At 42.2% G+C, this 26,986-nt stretch overlaps 1 protein-coding gene across 1 annotated transcript in view; it reads left to right on the top strand.

Annotated features, from left to right (window-relative positions):
- asic1b (acid-sensing (proton-gated) ion channel 1b) overlaps positions 1–26,477 on the top strand; it is an 84,403-nt gene extending 57,926 nt beyond the window's left edge. Inside the window, exons 3-11 of the mRNA XM_068742235.1 lie at positions 15,920–16,070; positions 16,212–16,339; positions 19,608–19,758; positions 20,658–20,714; positions 21,195–21,348; positions 24,602–24,693; positions 24,981–25,060; positions 25,663–25,764; positions 26,382–26,477. Of these exons, the coding sequence (XP_068598336.1) occupies positions 15,920–16,070; positions 16,212–16,339; positions 19,608–19,758; positions 20,658–20,714; positions 21,195–21,348; positions 24,602–24,693; positions 24,981–25,060; positions 25,663–25,764; positions 26,382–26,477 (1,011 nt within the window). The remainder of the gene's footprint in view (positions 1–15,919; positions 16,071–16,211; positions 16,340–19,607; positions 19,759–20,657; positions 20,715–21,194; positions 21,349–24,601; positions 24,694–24,980; positions 25,061–25,662; positions 25,765–26,381) is intronic.
- The last annotated feature ends 509 nt before the right edge of the window (positions 26,478–26,986 follow it).

The raw sequence follows: 26,986 nt of genomic DNA, 5'->3' as shown, positions 1-26,986 counted from the left end.
ACAAAAATGGACTGGGAAAAACTTGCACCTTTGCGTCAAAGCAGCGCCTGGTTCAAGAGGCTGCTCACACTCATCTGCACAATGGATAGGCAGTGGCAAACTGCCATGCATGCAAAGAGTTCAAATTTGTCAACAAGTCTGCCCTGAGCAAATGTTAGTTTAAGGTCCATTGATCGAGCCGTTGCTGTTTCATCCCCGAATCTCTGAGCTGATCTCAACGAGTCTGGTGCTGTTGCCTAGGCGCCATACTGGAGGAGCAGCTGATTATATTATTCAGTTCCACAGCCTAATAAGTCCAGCTGATGCAACTCGTAACACCAATAGCATCGCTCCGAGTCGCATACAGTGACAGAATGACAGAAATCAGCAGGGAGGTGTGCCCTTTTGATCCAAAGCCTGACCTCCCTGATCACAGGTTTGTATCCGAGCATCAGCTTCAGGCGGAGAAAAGCAAATTATTCATGCCAGCAATTAGCAGCCGGGCGCTGCACACCTCACACGTGCACATGAGCGCGCATACACTCACAGGAGACATGACGTGTGTCTCCAGAAGGAGCATTATCCTGCAGGCCAAAATGAAATCGGAATGGAAGATCAATTTAGATGCAACCAACTGTGCAGCAGGTCTGCAGTCTACATGTGTGTGATTTTTGTCATCCTCCTGACATGAAGTGTAAACACATGTATGTGCTTGCCTTCTTTCCAGCAGCAGTTTTAACAAGATTCCAGTTTTTTTTCAATGCCAAATAAGTTTCTGGGAATAGAAACATAGAGTTTCGACATATGTAATGCAAATTCGAATGAAGTATCTTGCATGAAAACATTCCGACAGGAAATTGTAGAGTGCTTTGTCTGTCAGAATGATCTTAAATATTTATCCGTTCCTACTATAGTCACTTTTAAAATCGTTAATTTCAGGAAGGTCTTCAGGATTATAAGTATCTATAGGTTTAGGAATGATATGAATGTGCTTTTCATTTAATTCAAGGGCGACACATACTACACATGTCAGAATATCCTGTATATAGTACCAAAAACAAAAAACAAATGGATTTAGTTTTAGGAGAGGGATTGATTTAAAGAAGTCAAACAGAGAGAGACCATTCACTTCACAAAAGGCCATTCATTCATTTCTCCCTGAGCAGCAATAGGAGGCGTCAGGCCCATGGGGGCTCAGGCGGCGTACTAAAGCTGGAAACCATATCAGAAAGTCATTTATCATAACCATTTCCCCTTTCCCAAACTCTCACTCTGCCCAACTGTCACGATGCTGCCAAGATGAATTAGCTGCGTCATTCTGTGATTCCCTGTGCAGGCTGGGATATCGTTAATTCTGCTCTGTCCATCCACTGTGCTCAAACAGCATCCATTCTTAGATTCATGCCGTAATATAGTGGCGCTTCCAAACAGAAAATAAAAGCTTTTTGAGACCGTCCTGTCAAATAGAGTAACAATAGGGCAGCAGAACTCGGTCGCCGTTGAAGACTCCCCACGCTGACCGTATTTAAACATCTGTTCAGAAGTCGGCCGGCGCAGCAGCAGTTTATTTTTAAAGGTTTTCAATGTGGCGTTAGGCTTCCCAGTTCTTTACAAAGTAATCGCACTGCGCTCAAAAGCCTCCCAATCGCTTCTCTAATGTTCTGGAAGATGGGTGAATACGGGCTTTTAAGCTCTCACACTGGTTTAATATTCTATTTTATTCTCACGATCCTTTTGGCACTTACAGTTTATAATTAAGAGTATAATTACATCAATAAAAATAACCAATTATGTTTGCTAGAAGATAACTCTTTTAGTATTATTACCTGTGAGACAATAGCACCAATGTGCCAGTGGTGCTCTTCTGCACCCACAAGAGACGAGAGAAAAAAAGAAAGTATGGTTCAGTTTGTTGGATTTGTTAGAGCCGAGGTTCATCGAGAGCTGCTGCTGAAATCACAACCGTGTCCATGTAGTTCTCACTGATTCAGAGCTGAAACAGAGAAATCACTTACATAGGCTAACTGTTATAAGGCTTTATGTTTTTGAAGTACCCGGTGGTAGTAGTAGTAGCTCCTCATATCTTTTTTGCTCAGTGCAGCTGACAGACAATATTTATCTTTGTTTTAATGTCACCAAACGAAGTCGTTTCACTCTGACCTCCCGAGTTGGTTCTCCGGCGTCGTCTTTCCATGAGGATGACATTTACCTGACACGGCGTTTAACCTCAGGGGACTGAGAGGCAGTCGGCGATGTGGCCTTTAATGTCTCTTTGTCCCTCGCAGCAGATCACGCACACAATTGTCTGCTAAATTGTTTCTGTATATCACCACCTGCTCCTCTGTCGGCCCCCCCACGGCTGCAGGAGCCGGACAGCTGCTGCAACTCTGTCCCATGTTTTCACTTGACTGTCCTCAGAGACAAATAAAAAAGAGGCAGCGGCATCCACAAGAAGTAAAGAGGAGATGGCAGAAAGAGAGGAGGAAGGTAAAGCACAGAAAACAAAGGTGTGGTTGACTTTAAAAAAAAAAAAGACACATAAGAGAGGATTGGTAGGATACCTGGCAAACAGGTAGTAATGTAAGTACTGAGGTTATACAGAGACATTATTTGTATTTTATTTTTTATTTTTTTTGTTCAGTTTTGGCACTCTTGTGTCAACCTCAAATTTGAGCCACCCTATTAAAATCAAATACACCATGCAATTCTGTGTCTTCCTCCTAAACATAAATCAAGTGACAACTTTTGAATATATCTAGCTTGATGAAGCTCTTCCTCATCCTCGGTGTGCTTTTAAGCATTCACTGCTTCACTGGCGATTGAGGATGAAATACATAATCCTTCACAGCCCAAAGAGCAGCCGTCTACTGATGAATCACATCTTCCCATCAATCAAGCAAATAATCCTCTGTGGCATTCAGTAGCCTGTGATGCAAATTGACGACATCAGTTAGCAAAGGATAGCGAAATTTGGGGGACCATGAATTCACACTGCACGCCGTCAGCATGCTAATGGAAGCCCTCGTCGGCTTTATGTGTAATAGCTCTGGGATTTGTCTCCATGGCACTTTGGGAGAGACAGATTCAGTGATTATATGATTGTACTGTACATTGTGTGTATATCTCTCAGGGCCTTTTGCGTTTGCCGTGAGATTGTCCGTGTCATTATCCGTTTAGCTGGATGGATTACCCTTTCGTGCAGCGCCTCTCCTTTGATACGGCTCCGATGAGCTGACAGGGGAATCAAGAAAGAACAAATTACACTAAATAGATGTGGTCAGGGTCAGCTCTGATCAATCTGGATGCTTGCCCAAGATATTTTTAAATAATGATTGATCTATACAAAATCCCAGACTTTTAATGCTTATAAGGCAAATGTTTTTTTTCTATATTCTCTTATTCTTTCTTTCCCCATAGGAATAACAAGAGTAGCAACGTCCTCTGAAAGGACATTATGATATGTGTTATCGCACATTAGCAGTGAGACTATGAGACTGGAAGCATGAGTCGGGAGGCTTTTACCTTTATGAGCCAGAGAACATGCAGAGAGATGGGCGTGCTGGTGGTTTCATCTGTTCCTAGCCGCATTTGACTCGCCTCTCATCTCACTTTGCATGTACAGTCATGTAAGTACGTGGGCAAGTGAAGCATCAGCTGAACAAACAATCGCCCAACGTAGGACATATTTATAGCGGAGATCAGGACGGTGGCTGCGTATCTCAGTTTCATTCGGAAAAGCGCAATCTTGTCACAGAATAACTTGAAACTTCAATTGTTGTTTTTTTGTCTGTGGTTTAATCCATGAATCTTTTCTCAACCCTTTATAACCAAGCTTCGTTTGCAATGTGCAATCAAGCATCATGAATCTGGGGCGTCTGTGGAACATTGAGATTCTGGAATGGAAAACTGGTACACACAACTGTGCCTGCACACAGAAATGAAAGTAGAACTCGAACCTTTGTGGTTTGTTTGTTTGTTTTTTGTCATATTTGGTACACCACCAAAACAATGAAGAAAAAAACACAACTGGTCAGGTTGAGACAGATCTCATGGTCGATTAACTTTTGAGCTTCAGTATACGATTTAGAACCGTAGAACTGGGGTTCATTCCGCTGTAGGAACTTAGCTTTTTTTATCTGTTTAGATTTTCTAAAACATTCCATTCCAAACGTTTTGTGGAAAACTATCCAGTGGCTTTTGTGAAATTAGAAAAATGCCCAATCATGCAGCGTTAAGAAATTTTGCAAATCCCTAAAGAAAAATGTGCAATAAAGAAAGGTTGTTGATGCAACCCAGTTAGTGCGTGAACCAGGCCGGCAACAGTCAGTAACACAGTTCCCGGTGCTTCACTCTGATTTTCCTCTCAACGGCTCCACTCTCTTCCTGCTGGCATTTAATTCACCATCATTCATCGTTTCAGTCCAGTTCAATCAAACTTTATTAAAAAGAAAAATAAAGTGCCCTGACTCTTCACAAGTTCATTAGCGGGGATAAAAACAATCCTGCTAATTCTAACGGCCAACTCCTTCCCCAGACAGAAGGGATTTAATAAAAAAAAAGGTCAACGCTCTCATAAAGACGATCCACTCTTGGTCAACGATGCAAATTTGCGAAGATTAATTTCAGCAGCCTTTTGTCCTGCCTTTTGTCCTCATCTGGCTAACGTGTCCTCACGTTAGCCAGATGAGCTAAACGAAGAGAGGAGAACGGCAACACTGTGGATAATACAGTCCATCACTCCTCCACCATTCCAGCACCTCCCCGTTCACCCTCAGCCTAACATATGATCCGCTTGAGCGTGGGATTATTACCAACAAGAGTGTGCTCCGCTTCAGCCTTGCCTACAACAGTTTTAGGCATTTCTTTCCTAAACTATCGCCTTTTTTTACAACCTTTCTACACCTTTTTGGAAGGACGTCACCATGTTGCCAGATCCATACAATTAATTGGATTCATCCTGCAAGAAAGAGGACAAGGCGAGAACAAATGATTCACTAAGTACGTCTCATTCATGCTCTCTCTTTCCTCTCATTCACACACCATTGCCTTTCTCACCTCCTCCACTTCTGCAGATACACACACGCTGTGCCTGGGCGGGTGTGACGTTCAGCCTTCACTCGGGATAGGAACACTGTGATGATGACCATCCAAGCTTGAAACTCCACTTAACTATAGCCTCCCGAGAGAGATGGTGTTCGCAAAACGCTTCGCCTATGGTGTGTTCAAGCCTCTGTCGCTTGTCTTAGACAGGTTTTTCCTGGGGCACCACAGGGTCATATATCCTATTAAGTCGGAGTGCAGCTTCAGGATTTGCATTAATCAGGCAGCACCGTATTGATGACCTTTTTTGTTTCACGTCTTGCTGAGACTAATGGACAGTGGAGGTTGTAAATCAGTTCACTAACAACTGGTGTCACCAGATTATTTAGCACCCTGCAGCGAATGCTTTCCTGCAGAACTGAATCTGCATTGTTTAAAATGCACCCAGTGGGAAAGAGACCGCATTCTGTACGGCGGTGCCCTTTCATAGTGCAGAGCCAGAGGGGAATATCGTGCATGTGTGTGTGTGTGACAGGCTTGAAGAGGAAAGCAAATGGCCAGTCGCTTAGGAGACCGTAATGATTTCATTTATTTCACTGAGGATATTTGGAGTGTGAGGGAGGAGGGAAACCAGAGGTATCAAGGAGAAGGAACAATAAGGACATGTCTTTGATCGAGAATGTCCCCGACTGGAAGGGACTAACTTCTTGTAATTTTGACGATGTATTATTCCCCCGAACTCCTGTTGCTGCACAGAAGCGCATTCAATCATTGCCCCCCCCCCCCCCCCCCCCCCCCGGACGCGCTCGGAGGACTGTGATGAGACTGATAAAATGATCTCCATCAGGACCAGAAGCCGCCGCTCAGAGCCCGAGAGGACCGATCATAGACGTGCCCCCCCCCCCCCCCGCCCCCTTCTGTCTCCCTTTCCCGTTCTCTGTCTCTCTCTCTCTTTTCAAAGTCGCTGACAAACAGCAGCCATCAAAAAAAAAAAAAAAAAAAGAAGAAGCAGAAGCGCAGAGGCGATCACAGCGATCACCGATGCTGAAAGCGCGCACCAGCCTTCCTCCGAAATGTGCCGGTGCGATTCGTCTGGCTCGAAAGCCCGAGCGGGATCCCTGACCGAAGCCGGGAAGCTCTTCCTGAAACACACCACCTTTCACGGCTTGAGGCACGTCTTCCTCAGCGGCTCCTATCCCCGCAGAGTTGCGTGGCTGCTGGCTTTCCTGGCGGCTCTGGCGCTGCTCTTCGCCTGGTCCTCCAACAGAGTCCGCTACCTGCTCTCCTCGCCGGTGTACACCAAGGCGCACATGGCGGCCGCCAAGAGGCTGGTCTTCCCCGCCGTCACCATATGCAACCAGAACCTCTTGCTGCCGCGGCGCATGAGGAAGACGGACATCTTCAGCGCGGGCAGGTGGCTGGGACTCTTCGGGCGCAACTGGCAGGTCACCCCCGCTGCGAGAGAGGCGCTCACGCCGACGCGGGGGGACGCGGGCGCGGGGGGCGAGCCGCCCTGGTCCCCGCTGTCTCGGATTCTGGACTTTAACCACTTCCTTCCCCCGCAGCGGGAGTCCCAGCCCTCCATGCGGCAGCTCCTGGACCGGCTGGGGCACCAGCTGGAGGAGATGCTGCTGCTCTGCCGGTACCAGGGAGAGCTCTGCGGGCCGCGCAACTTCAGCACCGTGAGTGCGTCTCAGACACGTTCATGCGGCTTCTGGAAGTTCGCGCAGCTGTTTCTCATTTATTGATGAAGTTATTCATGAATTGCTGGTAATTGACTGTCAGCATCTTGGCCGTCTTGCGCGGGTTCATTGTTTAATTCATTCGCTGTGAATGTCGTCACTGTGAATATTTTCTCTGTTCTGGTTGTTCAATTAACTTCCCCACACGTACGCACGCGGACACACACACACACACACACACACACACACACACTCCAGTCACGTAAATGTCGTTGTAATATTTCTCTGTGGACTGTGGTGAACTCCTTCATGAATTTACAGTGATTCTCACATAATGGGACTCCGGGCTCGCAGTATTTCTCCTTTAATTGCTGTATTATTACTGCGTACCACTTGTTTATTGTGTACATATTTGCATTTTGAAAGTGTACTAGACCAAGATTCTATGTGGGCTTCAGAAGATGTTCTGCTTTCAAGACTGACTGTTGTCAATCTAAGACATGCACCAGTTATTAGGCCTGTGTTGCTTCTATCAGTGTGTGTGTGTGATCTGGTAATTTACGCTTTCATATTCAAAGATGGTCTATTACTTAATGTATACTGTTAAAATCTAAAATAATCCAGAACGCTTTATTTCCCTTTAATATTTTGCTTCTCAAAAATAGCAGTGCGTGACAACGTGTAGAACAACAATGTCAGCTGCAGGATGGCAAAAGTTCAGTCCACAAGGACTTGGCTTGAGGCCACAGTCTGGAGTGAGGACTTGTAGCTTCACCTCCTATGCGCTACTGAGGTGCCCTTGAGCAAGGCCCCGAATTTCCCAGAGGGATCAATAAAAATAGAATAAATCTACATAATAAACAACAAAGATACAAATAAATGTCCATAATTTAGCATAAGCAATATCTGTTCATATATAAACAATCAATACATCTGGAAATCCTTAAGTTCATATATCAGAGGGAGATAACAGCAATGATTTGCTCTTAATTGAAGATGCCTTTGATATTCCACTTCCTCCTTTGAAAACTGTGCTTTTATTCTCATCTGGATGCTTTCCTTTTGGAAATGTCTTTGAATGGCAAAAATGTATTATAAAAGGAAAAATAATTTTCATTCATCAATGAATGAAAAAACTCACATCAAAGACTCCACGGGGGCCTTAAGCAGTGGCTTCATTTGCTTTTTGTGTTGATAAAAGCAAATATTTATGCTTTTTCCTTTTGAAGGCACCTTAATTCTGCCCTGATGGTTTGTATTAACGTAATAAATAAAGAGGAGTTATATGCTAAACTGCAAATCTGTGTTAGTTTAGCAGATAATTTAAAAAAAAAGACAATTAATGAAGAAAATATTTAAATTGGAAGACAACAGACATACCATCATTGGGCGAGACCAGCCATTGTGTAAATAATATTTTTTTGGGCATGTTAGTGCATCATCTACAAAGCACTGGTCAGTAAAGGGTCATATGATATACGTCATTGCTCACGCCCCCCTCCAACATTCTTCTGTCATCATAAACAGGGAAAAGCCGCTGGTCTTCTTTGTGGCATCTCCCCATTTGCATTTGCTCATCTCCATCTGTCACTGTTTCACCAAGAAACATAAACTGTGAAAGAACATTTCTCCCCAAGCAATATTAAAAGCTGAATAAATTAATCAGGCCGGTATTCAACCGTCTTTTTGCGTTCATCAATGTGGGGTGATGGTTTCTTCTGTCATTCATCACTCCTGGATCAATGTGTATAAAGTTCTTGTGTTCACAAGAGAGCGATCTGCTCCTAATGAAGCCTTTTGATTCGTCTAGTGATGCTTTACAACACTCATTTAACACTGTGATGAAAAACAGTTAAGCTGGGTCTCAGTGGTAAACTGGCAGCCCTATTGATTACGCTCCATCATCTCCCACAGAGCAATGGGAAAGCCAAATGGTCCTTTCTCGTCTTTCTCCCACCTCATTACCCAAATTTATTTTTCGGTTAAGTAGATTTTCTTCTTTTTTTATGTGGGGGGGGGGGGGGGGGGGGCAGTGTTTTCCATTTTCTGCCAGCATGAACGATGGGTTATTTCATGTTCTGAGCCGAACGTGTCATTTGAAACTGCTTCCCTCTGTGGGATCCTTCAGTGTGTGTGTGTCATCAAACCATAACCCCAAGTAATGCATCAAACAGATGTTCACAAATGTAAATCTGAAACCAGGAGACACACGTTATCACAGTCAAACACATGCCTTCCCACCACAAACTGCAGGAAAGCTTCATGTCTTTTAAAGCATGAACGAGCAGCAGCAACCTTTTTTTTTTTTAGATGTCTTTGTTTTGGGGATGTGCGCTTATGCATAGATAATCGATAATATACCGCATGGCCTCGGGGTGGGTGAGATGAACCTTTGGCTAGTCTCGTGCGCCAATAGAATCATTCACATTTGAGAAGGGGGATGTGGAGGAAGAATACAAGGTTCCAGCCCAACCTTTCCTCCATGCAGCCCCAGTCACATCCTTTATGTGATTGGGGATGGTCGTATCCCCAATGACCATATTGGATATGACACAATCCAAGGAGCAGGAGGCACTGGTGAGTAGTTAGTCGAAGGCAGACAGTGCATGGCTTCTGATTATGTTAGGGTGCAGAAGCATTGACAATCTGAAGGACCTGAAGTGACGGGTGACACAGTGAAAAATGGCATGCGTCCTACCTTAAAGCAGGAACCACGAATTCATGTTTCGTTTTCTGTTCAATGAAATGAAAGAGCATGAACTCTGGTCTGAGGGCATCAAAAAGACAGACACACCTGCTCATATCTGCTGTGTGTGTGTGTCAAAACAATCTACTTGCTGAGTGTCGAAGGCGCCAAAGGGGAACACCGCCGTGAGCGAACTGCACAAGTGCTTCCTCGCAACAGATGACAGAGATAGCATGAGTCATTTTCCTTTATCTCGACCAGTCATTCCTCCCACTTATGAGAGAACCTCATTGGAGTATCCAGGAATGGGACAATGAAAACTGACCAGTTAGAAAAGCGCTGTCGGCGCTCGTGATTGCCTTGCATGCAGAACATTCTGAACTGACAAACAGGAACGACCTCTGCACAGAAAAATGGTCTTAGACGGAGACTACCTCCATTACCAATCCCAAGTGCAGCATTATGTGAGGTCATTCAAGCACATCCCTCTCACTAATTTGTGGTGAGGCGGGGCATTATGTGTTCAAGTAGAATTAAAATGCACTGCTGCGTGTTTAAAGTAGTTTGAGAAAAGTCTGAAATCTCCTAACCGGCAGGATTTATCGGTTAATCTGTCTCATATAAGTGCACGCTATGTAAATTAGATATGTGTGTGTTTACTAAATGTTTCATGCCGCAGACTCAAGAAGACAAGTTAGATGAAGAGGTGGGTGGTACTTAAGAGGATGAAGAGTGTCTCTGGGGGTACATTACTGTTACGTTTGGGAGCCACTGGTCTATAATTACTGCATTTCCTTTTAACTCACACCTGCTCCCCGCAAACTTCTAAGAAGATTCTTAGAAAGTGTGCCATGAGTTCAGCGGGTCAAAATTTAGTTTAGGTGCTTTCGTGGATCTTTTGGCAGTTGAATTCCCCCAGTCGCCAACTTGATGATTACTCGAAAGTAAAATGTTTGACTTATTGTTTGTTTTTGATTTGAAGATGTGGTGAAACTGCTGCTTTCCCAGTATATAGACGTCAAATTATCGCGTTAATTGCGATTAATTAATTACAGGCATATTGCACGCATTATATTTTTTAATCACGTAAATCTAATTTTTAATCTCTAACTTGACTGTTTCTGTATTGTATTGTCTGTATGTTTTATTTTATTTTATATTTATTTGGAAATTCACAACAAAACACAGCAATATTCCCCCTGGTGGTCGAAACAAAGTGTTGCAGGCAGCACTTGGGTCGCAAATACAGCAGAATGTAAATGGCTCAGACTAATTTAAAACAATAAATTACTTTATAAAGCTACATTTTGTTATAAATCAATCTTTTGATCTGCCACAATAATATAAATGAAAATGCCTCAAATTGAGGACTTTTCTCAGCAATTTTTCCGGGAGATTAAAAAAGAGATGAATTAATGAAAGATCATAATTAATTAATCGCTTGACAGCAATGACAGCAGTGGCGGGCGGTCAGGGCCTGCAAGGCCTTCTCTGCTTGCCTAACATAACCAGAAATCAAGAATACATGATCATATTTATGATAAAATCAATTTAATTTTATGTATATATATATATATTCTTCACATTCATGTTATATTATATTACAGTCATGTATTTTTAGGTGAGAGTTTTTATCCAATCAGAATTCAGCTAGCTTGTGTTGCCAGGCGGATTTTATAGTACCAGTGGCAAGTACTATCCGTCCGAGACCTTCAGAATCAGCGCTGCTTGCCGTCTGTGTTGTGTGAGTGAACGGGCTCGTAGAGTTGAGTTGATAGACAGTTGCAATAGCCAATCAGATCACGAGTTGGTGAAACAAGTCCTTCCTGCTTGTCTCACGTCACAACTCAATAACGCGTCCTGTGATTGGTTCTTAGAGTTGATAGACAGTTGCGATAGCCAATCAGATCACGAGTTGGTGAAAGTAAGGCCTTCCTGCCTGTGATTGGATACTCCGTGTGAGAGGGCAGCACTAGGCATATTGCGTCATCAGCCAATGGCACCGGTACGGCGCGACCGACCGAAGATAAAACCACAATTATTCCTGCGCTTTTAACCCACAATGGCCGAAGGAGGGGAAAGTGTGTATTTGGTTGTGGATATTCTTGAAAGGCTATTTTCAAGACGGACCTTTACAGAGAAGCCACTAGCTTCGGCTCACGAGAGCTAGCTTCAAGCTAGCTCCGGAGCTAGCTAACCTGTCCCGGGTGGGGAAAGGATTGGTACGCCGCTTCCAGGCTTCAAACTTTTGGTTACAGCTTCCGAGAGTCGCAGCAAATTGTTCTGCTGGGAATGCCTTTTGTTTGCAAGGGATCGATTTAATGTTTGGAGCAACGCTGGATTTAGGAACTTTAAGAAAGGAGAATGGATTTTGTTTTCAAACGGGACAGCTGTTTTGGTGAGTACCAACATTTTATTTATTTAACATAACAAAATAAAATCACAGATATACCGTAAATGCAATGTATGTAAATAATGTGGTGCGCCGGTGCAGCTGTGTGATTGTAGTGGAAGTACAACACGTTGTGTTGCAGTCTTTCTTATATTAAACTGCAAGTTCGCAATTTAAAGCTTCATGGTGGACTTTAAAACGTTTTGGAAAAATAATGTTAAATTCCCTTTTATTTATAACTTTGATAGTACCACGTATAGTGGTAAGTTTTAATTGCTGATGCAGATTATTGATTTTTAAACGCGCCGGAAAAAATATCCTGTGTTGTACACGATTGAGGTGATGCAGCACCCAGTAGTGCGTAAGTGTGTGTTTGTACATTATTTCTAAAGCAGTGGTGTCATAAATGATGGTATTATGAGGGGTATTTATTCAAGTCGGACTAAGTAGGACTTCACTGAAGGCCTAGGTGTAAAATGCACCGCCCGCCACTGAATGACAGTATACTTTGATTTTGGCATTCTAGTATAAAATGTCTCTTGTGTTGCAGAACCCTCCATGAAGATTGTCTGAAGGGTGTCAATTGAACCCCTGACAATATATTTACCTGTCATAGCACAATGCACTTCTGTGGCCGACACTAATGAAAAGAGGAGAAGGAGTTTACTGGCAACTGTAGGGAACAGATTGTGCATCGGCGTCAAAGTTTCATGTGAATGATAGCCGAAGGCCGTCACTGTCTGTTTGTGAATTATTTATATCAGAGGGAGGTGGTGAAATTTCTACGCCCTGCAAAAACAAGAGAAGTCGATGACTCCCTCTGAGTCGTTCTTCATATATGCAGGGTTGATTTAAATGTTTAGTTTCTGTGTTTACATGATTCAGAGTGTCTTATTTGAATTAAAGGCACTCTTTAAAGATTAGTGTTTAGACAAATGTAATGCCAGATTTAACTTAATGTTGCAAATTTAGGCTAAATGTTACCATTGAGTTAAAACATTCCAAATGTTAGCAAGATTAATTTGATGGATTTTTGTATTTATTGTTATTTTTCAAATTTCAAATTAAGTTTAAAGTTTGGCATTAATGGATTTCATTCTTCAGGAAAAGGCCACACTTTTTATATTTCTTTTTTATATATATATATATTATATTTCAGAGCTCCTGCTACACTTTTGGAAACTCTACACTGCACAAACATCGACTTGCACAGACAGGCTTTTCAGCAGACACACATGGAGCTCAAAGATACAGAACACAATGAAGATCCTGATTCCCCAAGGTCACCACAGGCAGCCGCTGATGCTGCTCCTCACTCAATGCAGGCAGCACAATCCGCTGGTTACCACAGCAACTCTGACTACAGGCCTGCTTTTGTCAATCACCTTCCTGTACAGAATGACGGCAAGCAGGGGTGACTGCACCTGTAGCTACCGTGCACACTCCTGTGTGAACATGCTCAATCGCACTATAGTAAGAATGAGTCTGCACACTGATTTCTTTACTTCTATATGCTTTTCTGTCATTTCCTCTTTATCTCAATGTTCAAGTTCACGTCCGAAAGAATCAATCGTGATCATCTGTAAATAATTAATTTATAGATGGAAATAGTCTTAATATCTTTATTTTGTTTAGATTTCAAACTAATACGTGGCTATTTTTCTGTTGCTTTTTTGTCCCCCCAGTTCATTTCCAGATATTTTGAGCAGCCGATGTGGGTGGTGCTGCGATATCGTAGATTTCTCCACCTTATGTTCCAACCAGCAGTGATAAACAGTGATCTGATTGTGGTGAGATTCCACTCTGGCAGTGAGATGGATCTCAGGGTCCTTTTATTGATTCTATTCTAGAGTCTCAGCCAGCATTGCAGGCGCTGCTTTTTGACTCAGTTTTATCACTTATACACTCAAATGCTCACATCTCATATTGTGTCCGAATATCAAAAGGTCTTTTATTACATTTCCTTTGCTCCTAAAAGCTCCGTAACCAAACCTTGAAAAGAGGTTTGCTCATGATCGACTATTCTCCTCTTTGTCACCAATAGCATTCAATTTTAGTTTCTGGAGCAGAAGGTGTTTGTGACATTTAAGTGTCATAATTTCTTCTTCTAATATGAGTCACACATTCACACATGAACAGTTTAAGTCACCAATGTGATAAACTCCTCCTCGTGTGTTCTCTCACATTACACTCTGAAGAAAAACAATCCCAGTGCTCTTTCTTTTAAACGTCCTTTCATACCGACTGTGGCGTGATGGGAGTATGTCCTGTTATCGTACCAGAAAGTCTTATCTCTTTGTGTTACGAGTGCAGAATTGGAGGACATAAAGGAGACTTATTTTAGTTATTGCTTTTCTGCTCCTTTTCATCTCATCTCTTTGAAGCCCTTCTGTGTTTCCATTTACCATTTCCCCATAACTGCTGAAGGTTAAAAGTTAATTGTGAGCAAGAATGCTTTTATAAAGGGCTTGAAAACAAAGTAGTATGACAAATATATATATATATATAATTATATTTTTTCAGCCACGGCCTTCCATTTTGTAATGTCTGGGATTCAATTACGCTTCCATTAGTTCTCTGGCAATCAAGTATTTGCCAATAGGTCACGGCTTCCTGCTGATCGCTATTGTAGCTGTTCAGCAGATGGGTCTTGGCAGCGTATTCCACAGCAGGTTATAAAACAGAGCGCACGCCAGAGGGAAGGTTTGGTTATAGAGTTCAATGCGATGCCTTTGAATTCCTACTGGCGTGTGCAGATTTGTATTGTACTGTGGAGATGAAACTGACACTGCAGCATATTGAGCTCACTTGATCCACACTCAGTTTGTCAAGCTGCCTTGAATCCACTTGGAGGAGAAGACAAGCACATTCGGCGATCGTTTTATAATGAAACAATCACAATTAAAGACAATAATATGCCGCACTTCCAAATAGAAATTACGAAAAGTGTGCAATGAGTTATTTTTTTTTTGTCATCCATTACTATAATTTTCAGTAGCGAATCCTCGTGTGGAAGGAAGTCGGCAAACATGACTAAATGAGATGTAAATTTGTCATCGGCTCTGTGAACATTTCCACAAGGGACAAGTCACTTTCCATCTGCAGTGGGGCTGTTTAACTAGATAAGACGTCAACTCCTGTGATCACATCCGACCTGCCGGCTGTGACTCTCGAGGTCATCCACCAATCGAAATACAGTATCTCGATCCACAGCCTCGGCAGTCTCCAAATGAAATGCCTTGCGGGAAGAAGCTGACTTCCAAATTGCTCCATGTGTCTATCCCATCGGTGTGTGTGATGAACAAGTGGCGTCTTGCATGAAAGCCTCTGTCTCCACTGTGTGGCTTGATGATTGCTGGTTTATGCTGTAATACATTATGTGTGTGTGTGTGTGTGTGTGTGTGTGTGTGTGTGTGTGTGTGGGTGTGTGTGTGGGTGTTTTATTTGGATTATGAGGCCTATAGATCAGATATTGAGAATATCTTTTACGTCTAAAATTGATAAAACATTGCAAGTAAATAAATATAAATCTAGGTCTGATGCAGAGGCCTGTTAGCTGATTGATTCTTCAATAGATTTCTTGATTAATTTATGAACATTTGATGCATATAAATAATAGTAGCGACACAATATTTATTTCATTTTTTCCCGTGTATTTTTACCGTTATGAACCCTCCCTGCACTGTTATCAACCCACCTTCGACTGTATTACCCTTTCCCATGCGCCTACAACAACTTGTATATTATAATACAGTAACATTTATTCATTTATTTAACATGAATGAATGAATGAACTGTAAAAGTAGTTTATATTTCAAAACTTTAATGAAACTTTCACAAAAAACAAAAGTGCAAAGTAGACACAACTTAAATGACTCACACGCTGATGCTAACAGGATGAGCAAGGCGCGACAAGGGTAAATCCAAAATCATCCCAATTCTTAAAATGTCACCAATGAGCTTCCAAACAAAGAGAATAACTTCATTATTTTGTAGGATTTACCTCGTTAGCTGGTGCATCCTGATTCCACCTGATTGTAATGCATTATGTCATATTCACACAGGCATATATTGCATCATGATCAGCTCTGGGTGGGAGCCACCAAGATATGTGGTTGACTGTGTCTTTCTGTATTTCAGATCTTTACACGATATGGGAAGTGCTACACCTTTAATTCAGGCCAAGATGGTCGCCCCCTCCAGATGACGATGAAGGGTGGGATGGGAAACGGCCTGGAGCTGATGCTGGACATCCAGCAGGACGAATATTTGCCTGTATGGGGAGAAACCGGTGAGCTTAATTAGAACACAAGCTTGGGAGACACTTATCTAGGTCCTCTCGCTCAACAAGTTGTTTATGCACCTGATTGATGAAACCATTGCAATCATTCTATGCACTCTTGTAAATGTTCTAACCTCTACTTGTCAATAGATGAGACATCATTTGAAGCAGGCATCAAAGTTCAGATCCACACCCAGGATGAGCCGCCGTTCATAGACCAGCTGGGCTTCGGAGTGGCGCCGGGGTTCCAGACCTTTGTCTCCTGTCAGGAGCAGCGGGTGAGAAAAATGAAAGAAATAAAATATGCCACAGCAGGTTTTATTGTGAAAATCTGCAAGTTATTATTGTGCTTTTTATTCAGCTCTGATGATTTCAAACAGAATCTGTACATCAAAAGATCCCTTCCATCAGGAAGGATGTCAACCTTAAATGCCAAACATTTCGATTTGCATAGCAATAAGTGTTGAAGGAAATCCCGTTTTTAGAAACAATTATGGAATTTACTGAGGCAGCGAGACAACTTTCAACCACAAGCGTTATCAACTACCCCAACATGCATGCTTCATTTTTTTTGGAGATTCCTAGATGCAAAGAAAAAGCCTTTCCATTTTCAGCCTTATCTGCTTCAGGAGCCGCTGGCTGGACATGATTGATTTAAGAAAATAAACTCTCTGAACTGGTTCAAAAAGGCCGAGGCAAATGGAACGACTTCTGGTCACACAAAGTTTTATTTTACCCAAGATAAATCTGATGGATCTTTATAATCTAATAAATCCAGCGAGTCCCTCGAATCCCAAAATCCAGGACGCACACAGGCAGATTGTCATTGATCGTGAATTTACTGTAGATCAACAGCAACATTGTGCTGATTTTTTACATCTAAGGGACAAGAAGACCATAAACTAAAATCTGGCTGGTACTTACCAGTAACTATGGAAGGTAGATTTACTACATATTAATTTATGTTTTGCTACTTTATATGACTACCTTATTAATTTATTCTACAGTATATTACTGTGTATTTTATTTAACTTTTTACTTTTTTATTACATTTGTCAAACAGCTGTATATTCTGGTCAGTACCTTGACACATTTATGAATATGAGTTATTATCAATTCCAACAAAAGTGTTTTCTTCATTAAAGAGCAAAGACTTCAGAACAGTCACACTCAACCAGCAGCTGCTGCAGCCAGGTTTATCTTGTCACCCTTCGGAGGGTACCAAAACCAGGGTGTAGAAGATTCTGGACTAGAATAGCAGCAAATCATTCTGGTTCTGGTTCATATTCATCGCTCCCATGGTGCGGCTGAGGGGTCTGTTTGTGGGCTCTTGTGCTGTTCTGATTGTCACACACTTGGAGGTTTAACATGATTATAGGCACAGGAACTCCCCCCTCTTGTAGAAATGGGTCTCACTCATTGAAATGGAGCGATTCCTCTGAAAGGTGAATAATGCTGCTGGTGAGACGGAGCGAGCGCAGCCAGACAAATCATAGGTTCCGTCCCCCAATGCGAGACAGGAGCGTGCATAATGAAGGGAGAGTCTGGGAGGCTCAGTCTTTCCACGTCCACCATAGTCAGTGTGATCCAGTGTCGGCAGGCTGCAGAAGGGTTTTGCAATGTCGCTTCTGCAGGAAACTGCCCCTCAATTTTTTCTGTTTTTCTCTACCCCCCATATGTATTTCCTCTCCAGCAATCATTACAGTATCTTTTATACAATCCCCCATTTTAATATTATTTCCCTCACTCACGTTTTCTCTGTTTATTTGTTTCCATTGGCCGGCAGGCTCACTCTTCATTAACCTAATGCAGTTTGCCCAGCCAATTCACTTGCTACTTCAGCAGTCCTGTAGTGTAAAGCTGTTGGGTGGGGTCTTTTCAGCCAACCAAACTGTCACTCACTAAGATTCTAGGGTGGGGGTGGGGGATCTTCACTTTTCCACTAATTAACATAAATAGTTAGAATCTAAAGTAACCGCAAGGTAGTTTAGGAAAGCAGAGGAGCAGCTCCCAAAAATATATGGAAAATGAACTTGCGAAACTTGAAACCAGAGCCATTTGAGTATTTTACTTCTCTAACATTCAAAATATGGTGCGGCCTCACACATAAGAACATTTTATTAGGGTAAAGAAATACATGCATCAACATTTCTACCCATTTCTCCAGTAATCGAATGGCTTTAGTAATCAAGCAAGTCATTTTCATCCTTTTATTATTTCTGTTTTCCCCCTAATAGGCCTACCTGTCTTTGTAATTCATTATTATTGTTGCTCTCGACTCTTCATTAAATGACAAATAATGTAGTTCAAAAACAAGCAACGCAATGAGGAACAAAATTATATTATATCTTGAAAATGTCAGCAAAAATGTAATGTTTTTAGCAATCATTATCCTGATATCATTGCTACCGATGAAATTCAAGAGTATATTCGGAAGCTATAGCCGGATATCCCAATTCATAGCAGTAAGCTTAGCCTTATTAACAGGTTAGCATTACACCTGAGAGAGTGTAGAGCCATCCCTTGCTCTAGTTAGCTCTGGGTATTAGAGTACATTAAATTATGGCATTCATTTAAGCTCAAATATTAATGCAAAGTTTATATGATCGTGTTTTCCAAGATCCATTCAAAAACTCTTCACACTCAATGTCCTGCTACTCAATCCGTGTGTGAAGCGTGAAGATGTTTGGACTAACAGTTATCTCTAAAACCGGACAGAAAGAGAAAGACTCTTTCAGTTAGATTTAACTGTCAAAGATCAGAGACTCCAGATGCTATTGATTATGTCTGTTCATAACGTTGAGTATTAATGTCTCAGATTCAATTTTGTCAGCTTCACAAGGCAGTGAATGGAAAAATAGTTTCACAAAACATTCATTCGGTCTGTGAATGTTTTTCTGTCTTGGGCAGAAACTATTCAAGCATGTAAAATGATTTTTATTTCACGTGCTCATGCAACACCTGCAGTCAAATTAAAGGGGGCATGTGTCCGTGCTAAAAAAAAATAAAAAGGCTATTGTGAAGTTGATTTCCATAATAATTGATGAATAATAAGTATGTAATTAAATGTGTACAATGTGTGTATCTACTGACCGAGTACACAGGGTTAATAAAGACAGTGTGTTCTTCTTTGTGAAAACAGAGATGTCCACGCAATGTGGAGGTTTTATAGAACAGGTTGCATAAGAGACATAGACACAAGAGCATGGCACCGCACTTTGTCCACGTTGAGTGTAACTTACCACCTCATAGCTGCTACTGCACAGCTGATATTCATTTCCTGTGTCAGGAATGGGAAGTACAAATGGAAATAGAGTGAGAACAGAAGAACACCTACATAACGCATACACATGTATTCACCATGAGATTCCTTTTGCATGGTGCATTGAATAAATGTCCAATAGTATTTTTTATATGTAGACAGAGCAGCATGTGCAAAAAGTACACGGTGACTGAGGGCAACAGCATGACACAGGATGGGATGTTCAACAGACAGCATATGCTCCGTAGCTTAAGTGGTTCAGCACTGTTGCTTCACCCTCTCAGCTGACGTACCTGCCTCCGCCATGGGGGGACTGCAAGGCCACGCCACTGGACTCGGACTTTTTCAACACCTACAGCATCACGGCCTGCCGGATCGACTGTGAGACACGATACCTGGTGGAGAACTGCAATTGCAGGATGGTCCATATGCCCGGTAGGAACCGAAGGAGCATCCGACATGTGTGGAAAAAAGAGATGTTAGGTCTGTCGTTGCCGTTGTTAAAAGTGTCTTCATATGAAATTGTGGTGACAAAAAACCATTGTGAAGAAACAAAGGGATTTTTTTTTGTTTGTTTGTTTGTTTTGCCAGCAACTGCAGAAAACCGGATGCTTTCACACACCAGCGAATTGGAAAATTCAACTGCTTTTACTTTGAGTCTGCAATGATTACATCTGGCATTTGCTGTCAACCTCCTACATTTAATCACGGTGGGGCGTCTCAAACAGCAAATTGAGAAGGAGTTTGGTTCAAAGGGAATATTTGGCTTTGGGCTCTGTTCAACGACGCTCATTTGTCCACACCTGTCCCTTCAATCAGAGTCGCATTCAGCTCTGGGCCAACCGTTCCGTCGATGTGATAATCAGGATTAGCTGCATTTTATAAATGTAAATCTGCAGATTAAGCCAGTTCCAATCCTCTGCCGGTGAATTTTGTCGTGCTGTTATCAGTCCTATCTCCCTGTCATCCGGGAAGGGGGGGTACAACAAAAGATTGTTGGCAAGGAATAATTTCCTCTACTTCTAAGATGTGTTTTCACCTGCATTGTCCTCAGAAAGGGAAAGTAATGGCTCGACTGCCGGAGAGAGAAAGATAGAAATGGATAGATAGACGGGGATGACAGAGACTGAAAGTGATAATGACATGAGAAAGTACAAAAGGTGGAAATTACAAGATGGGACCAAATTTGCTGAAATTATCCAATCCTGATAAGGACAGTAATGACACACACTTAATTATAATCCTGTCCTGTCATCCTTTGTGCCTTAAAAAAAAAATCCTTCCCTTCTTTTCTTTTTTACTAAGCCCATTGTGTTTCTCCTTCCCGTCCTCAGGAGATGCTCCATATTGCACCCCGGAGCAGTACAAGGAGTGTGCAGATCCCGCCTTGGGTAAGGAGATAACCCAGCATGTTTGTGTGTGTGTGTGTGTGTGTGTGTGTGTGTGTGTGCATGCGTGTATCCACAATTCAATATGTATATCTTACTGTTCGGAGTGTTCTGATCCATGCTGATAACAGGTATCGCTGCTCCTTCAGTGTCATGGTAGTCATTTTCTACAGTGTGCCTCGGGCCCGGCACAGAGGCTCTCCCATTCACACCAAACTGATGCCTTTGAGGCCTCTCACGCCTGTCTGTTTTTTTTATTGAATCCGTCATGACACACACTGCTGTCTCTGACTCTCCTGCTGAATGTCTGATGTCTTTTGTGTATCTTTTAAGGATCCCTAGGTGTTTTCAGTTCTTTTTTTTTTCCATGGCTTTCACTCTGCTGTCATTTTGATTGCCAGTCTCGGGTGATGATAAACTGTCTGTCGCTGCACCTTTAGGCTTTCAGTCTCTCCATTATCCCTCTGTCTGCGTCATCTGTAGACTTTCTGGTTGAGAGAGACAATGATTACTGCGTGTGCGAAACGCCATGCAACCTGACACGCTACGGCAAAGAGATGTCCTTTGTGAAGATACCGAGCAAAGCATCGGCCAAGTACCTCGCCAAGAAGTTCAATAAAACGGAGCAGTACATAGCGTAAGTAGCGTTCTGATGTCTTGTTTATCAAATGAGCAAAAGGACTGGTTCATTCTTCACTCAGTCTTACACATCATCATCCATGGTGCTGCAGTTTAACATGTCTTTCCCGGCTGGCTCTGAACCAACGACTGCACATAAAGATGTCCAAATTTATACAATATGGGGAAGAAAAATGATACATCCAGCTGTTACAATTTAAATGATTGTAATATAAATGAATTTAAAATATTAATTTGCTTTGGTAAATTCTCTTCCCCATAGGCAGATACTCATATTAAACTTTAGATTCAGCAGGAAACAGTCTTCTCCAGTCAAACTGTGAAGATGCACCGTTCTGCAGAATGAAGCTCAAACATCCAAGTGACGATAGGAAAACACATTTAATTGGACGTGAGATTAAAGTGTTGCTGTCACTTCTGGGTCTGGGATATAATTCAGGAATTCCTTCATGTTTATTTTTATTTTTTGCGTTTATTTTTATTACAAACTCTGTAAATGCGCTGGCAAAGCATTCGGTGTGTATCCCGTCTCTCGCCCATAGCAAGCTGGGAATGTAGCCTAATTGAAATGACTTCTTAGTGTATGGTTGATTTTTAATATATTCACCATTTAGTTACATTTAACCATTGTATATGAATTTCAACTAATTTAAAGCATAATTAGCAAAGGTTGTAAAATAACACACATAAAAAATATTTGGCTCCATCAAATGTTCTCCAATAGCTTTAATTGGATCACAACATTTACACTCATTAATCACCAATAAAGATGCATTTACGAATGTCCTGACAGCTGTAACAGCGTAACCTGCGCTTTCATCATACAGTTAAGGATATAGAAAAGGGGTCTTCCAGAAATTGCCTAACTTGATTAATCATCCGCTTTTGAGTCTTTCTCACCCAAAACTACTGAACAGATCAGAAAGAAATAAGGAGACAGTGCAAAAGCACTCGAATCTTTCATCTCTGTTCACACTGAAGCCGGATAATTAGACCATATGTAGTCAGACTGCTGCAGAAACCTTCCACTTCTCCTTTCAGAAATGTTTTGTAAGTCCCGGTGGATAGACGCATGCATTTCTAACCAGCCGGAGGGACATGGAGTGTTCTTGTATCCTGAGCTGCACTGGGTTTACTGGTTTGAAGCTGGCATCTGTGACGGCGGTGCGTCTTTCTACTGGAAGCCACCAGCAAAGAGAGGGAGAGAGAGAGAGAGAGACCCACTGCCTGTCTGACAGCATGTATTCCAGGTTACTAGCGAAGCAATGAGAACAAGTGACAGAGTGGAAACCTAATTCAAGCTGTATAGGCTGACACCTAGTCAGTAATAACAAGATGAAAACACTTAGATCTGTTAGTCCCAACCATGGGTACTATTGCCCCGGGGCAAAGGGCTTCTCCATCCATCAGAGGGTACGTGTAAAGATTATAAAGAAGCATTGGAAAAGTAAAGGAACTGAAACTTGATTTAAAAAAAACAACAACACATCAACGTATTGAAATAGCTGCAACACATGAAGACCTTGTCTTGTTGTTGTGACTGTAAATTAGTCTAAACTGTTAAAGGATTGGGTTAGTGGTTAAAATAGATAACAAAAATCAGTTAGATATTAAAATAATCGAATTAAAATATCAGCCGTGCATATACATATCCTACCTTGGGACAATTATTGATGACAGAGTGAAATTAGGAGAAAACTGTGATGTGGTTTGTAAAAAGGGTCGGAAACGTTCGTATCATCCGAACCATTATGACCATGTTCTATTGTGATTTTTTTTCAAATCTATTTTATCGTTCTTGTTAGTGTCACGGTTCGGTCAGGCAAAGTTGGACCAAAAAAAAAGGTCCATTGACCAAATTGTTAGATGGTCCAGTTATTTACAGGGTGAGTCGGAGCAGAGTGGAGTTCAGCGTCCCTGTACAGCGGGCAGCCACAGGCGCTGCCGCTTTCAGCTTCCTCCCTCTGAACGGAGGTGTAACGCCCACCAAAATCCAGAATCCTGACGCCCAAATATATCTTTGTTCCAAGCCGGGTGTTTTGCTCATAAGTTATGCACTTCTTTTATAGGTATTATTGTCTTATCTTTATTTTATTTTATTTTTTTATGTCCTGATTTGTGGAGCCAAGGGTATTCTAAGGTATTTCACTCTTGTGTAGTTCAGCTTGTTTGGTTTGCCTGTCACACGTTTGTACCTTGAATGTGAAAAGGAGGATTTCATCATGACGGCAATACAAATCTACCTGTGGGTACAAATAACTGGATCTGGACCTGAACCTGGACCTAAACCTGGACCCGGGTGCGAGATGAATCTGCAACATTTAGTCTGGCAGGTATCTGCCTCCCCGTCTTTCCCTGTTTATTCAAAAATTATCAGACGCAAGTAGATAAATGGGGAGAAGAGAAAAGAATGCAAAACCCATATGCAACTCAAATATATACAACAAGAAGCCACATTTATTTGTGCAAGGCCTGCATTAATGATAGACGTCACACATCGCTGGCTGCCCCCACTTTCACTCAGCACTGCGGATCGATCTGTGTTTAAAGATGAAATAAGAATAAATGGTTATCTAAACAGAGCCATGCTGTGATAAGTCATACTGTGTGAAGGTGTGCCTGGGCTCATCTCACAGCTGTATGCATTTCTCAAAATGTCCACACAGTCAAAGTGCCGAAGCTGGAAGTATGTCTCCCACAGTTAATATGAACGATCAGATGCCGCCTGCATGCTGAATGTTGGCGCGCCTCCGTCTCGGCTTTATCGGATGCAATTTGCATTTAGTCATTTCAGCTCAGCCTGAGGCTTTCCAGAGTTCCTTTTAAGACTGCCACATCATCACTTGTCTTAACGTAAATTTGGGCAATAAACTGTGCACCAAGTACAAAAAAATAAAAAAAATAACCCGAAAATGTGGAATTGCTGTTTTGATCTGAAGTCTGATTTTATCCCACAGAGAGGATATTCAGGAATCAAAACAATAGTCTTCCTTGCCCTGGGCCTTCAAACTAATCACCATTATTTTCTTTCTGCTGAAGTCAAGACTTTTAGATGTGACACAGTGCAAAATCCAACAGCTGCCATCACTTCCCTTGTTTTCCTCAATGACCAGGGCCACCTGGGGGGGTTGTTAAAGACAGCTCCGCAGGGGGGGAAACCAAAAAACTCACCACTCATGTTTACCTCAACACTCAGATAGAAAGTTGTTTGAATACATGTCTTAAGGCTGTGCCTCTCCCTGTGCTTGCAGTGATAACATTCTGGTTCTGGATATCTTCTTTGAAGCACTCAACTACGAAACCATCGAGCAAAAGAAAGCCTACGAACTGGCAGGCCTTCTGGGTAAGGGAATGGAATGTCACGTGCCTTCTTGGGATAATGCTGTGTGGCAGCAGTGACAGCAATAAAAAATCACCTGCATGTTTACAACAGAAGACACAGAGCAGTCACTTTAATTAAGCTGATTGCACGTCACCTAAATTGTTTGCAAACCTCTACAGAATGCTTTCGTCCTGATTGCTCAACTTTTAGATCCCAATGAAGATTAAAAGCATGTTCAGAGCTGATCTCTTTTTCTTTTTCTTCCATATTGATGACAGTATAATTTTAATTTTCTTATTCTTTTCCAGGTGACATTGGGGGCCAGATGGGTCTTTTCATCGGAGCCAGCATCCTCACTGTTCTGGAACTCTTTGATTATCTATACGAGGTTAAATATCTTTTAAAAATATTTCCTTTTTCGTCATTGAGAGACTCTCTGCTAGTTCATTGCATTTTTTACACAGCTATGCAACGCGCTGGCGCTGTAATCATTTTTTGATCAAAAAAGTGGCGTTTTTCATGATTCAATCCATACAAGGACGTGTGATGAAAGCTCTGCCTCACATCCCAGTCGCTCTATCTCTGCATGACACACACACACACACACACACACTTCTCAGCTACAGCACTGCTGAATACATTAACATTTTAGATGAATTATAATTTAGATTAGGCAGGATGTCTCTGCCCGCTCTCATTTGACTAACTCTGTGCTGCATGCTTCCTCTTTGCGTGCCTTTCTCCCGGCAATGCAGAGAGCTTTTGTGTGTCGGCTAGACCTTGATTTCAGATGTGTGAGTGCATTTGTGGAAGACACATAAAGGGAGAGCAGCCTCTGCTCCTGAGTGGGATCAATGGGAAAATGTATTTATTGAGACATTTGAATTTCACTTTTACCCTGACCCTCAAGGTCCAAAGTGTGCAGGATTCAACTATGCTGCTAAGACAACGAAAGAAGAGGTTTTTGAATATTGTGGATTATTCTTTCAGATAATCAAGTACAAGATGTGCCGATGCATGAAGAAGAAACACAAAAGCCGTAACAACAATGACCGGGGAGCTGTGCTGAGCCTGGATGATGTGAAACGCCATGTTAGTAGGCAGCTGTTATATATTTCATTGTGTCAGACCTCATGTTCTCTTTCTGCTTGGCCATTGCTGTCTCAACGGCACCTGCAGTCAAGGATGAAGAGAGAAAGAGGGAGGGATATAGGGAAGAAAAGGATTGAGAGGTATAACAGTGAGCAAACAAAAAAAATGTTTTGGGATAGAGAATCTTGATACAGAAGTAAGAAAGGAAAGTGGCTGGAATTTAATCAAGTTGGACCAGAGCGGCAGGGGCGAACCGTAATTAAAGCTTTGGAAGGGTGAGACAGCTCACTTATCTCCCAGTGTGAATGAAAGCCAGCTCTCTTTCATTGGAAGTCTTCGCCTAGCCCGAGAAAAAGAGAAAGATGTGTTCATCTTACTCCGCAGCCTTTCCATCCACCTTTATTCGAAACTATTTCCTTTCACCCGCTGGCCCAGATTGTTGTTCATGTTGTTTCTTTGTGTGTGTGTGTTTATAGCTACAAGGTTTTCCCAAATGCGTTTTCTGATTCCCCGTATGGTGGCCCACCCCTCTGCATGTTTGCTTTTCTCTCATCGCAGTATTTCCTCTGCTGCTGATCGTTTTCTTTCTTTCTTTCCCCTCCACCTTTCCCTCCCAGGCTCCTTGCGAGAACTTGCGTACGCCGCCAACGTATCCCGGCAACATGCTACCTCATCATCCTGGCCAGGCCAACTTTGAGGACTTCACCTGCTGAGCAGAGTCGGGTGAAGCATCAGATCGCGCCATAAATGCAACCAAAGCCACTGCTGCTGCGACAACTGTCCGACACAGGGTGTGCAAGGAGCCAACAGAGGCACTTTTGACCTAGAAATAGAATAAAGGAGACAAATCAAACCACAAACTGGATGAAGGAACTTTTCAACTGAGGCAATGTGAAGTGGAAATCCGAAATAGTCAAGTATCTGTTATATTTCCGGGGAGGGGGGACATTTCATGCAGCACTCTAAACTTTCTGTCTCTTGTGTTTTCTTCTGGAATACGGCCACAAACGATTGGCCCGTGGAGAAACCTTGCCGACAAACAACTCTTTCAACTGACAAAAAAAATAAAAAATGTAAATAGGAAAACAAATAAAAAAGGTACAGTTACGTCAGATGGGATATCCATAGCGCTTACCGCCTACACGTATCAACGTCTGTGATTGTTACAGTGCTCCATCAAGCAGCAGCTGGACACTGTCATTTCTGTCAGAATGTATCTTTG

This window comes from Brachionichthys hirsutus, chromosome 8, assembly GCF_040956055.1.
Source record: "Brachionichthys hirsutus isolate HB-005 chromosome 8, CSIRO-AGI_Bhir_v1, whole genome shotgun sequence".
Taxonomy (NCBI): Eukaryota; Metazoa; Chordata; class Actinopteri; order Lophiiformes; family Brachionichthyidae; genus Brachionichthys; species Brachionichthys hirsutus.
This window is presented reverse-complemented; position numbering and strand designations above follow the sequence as displayed.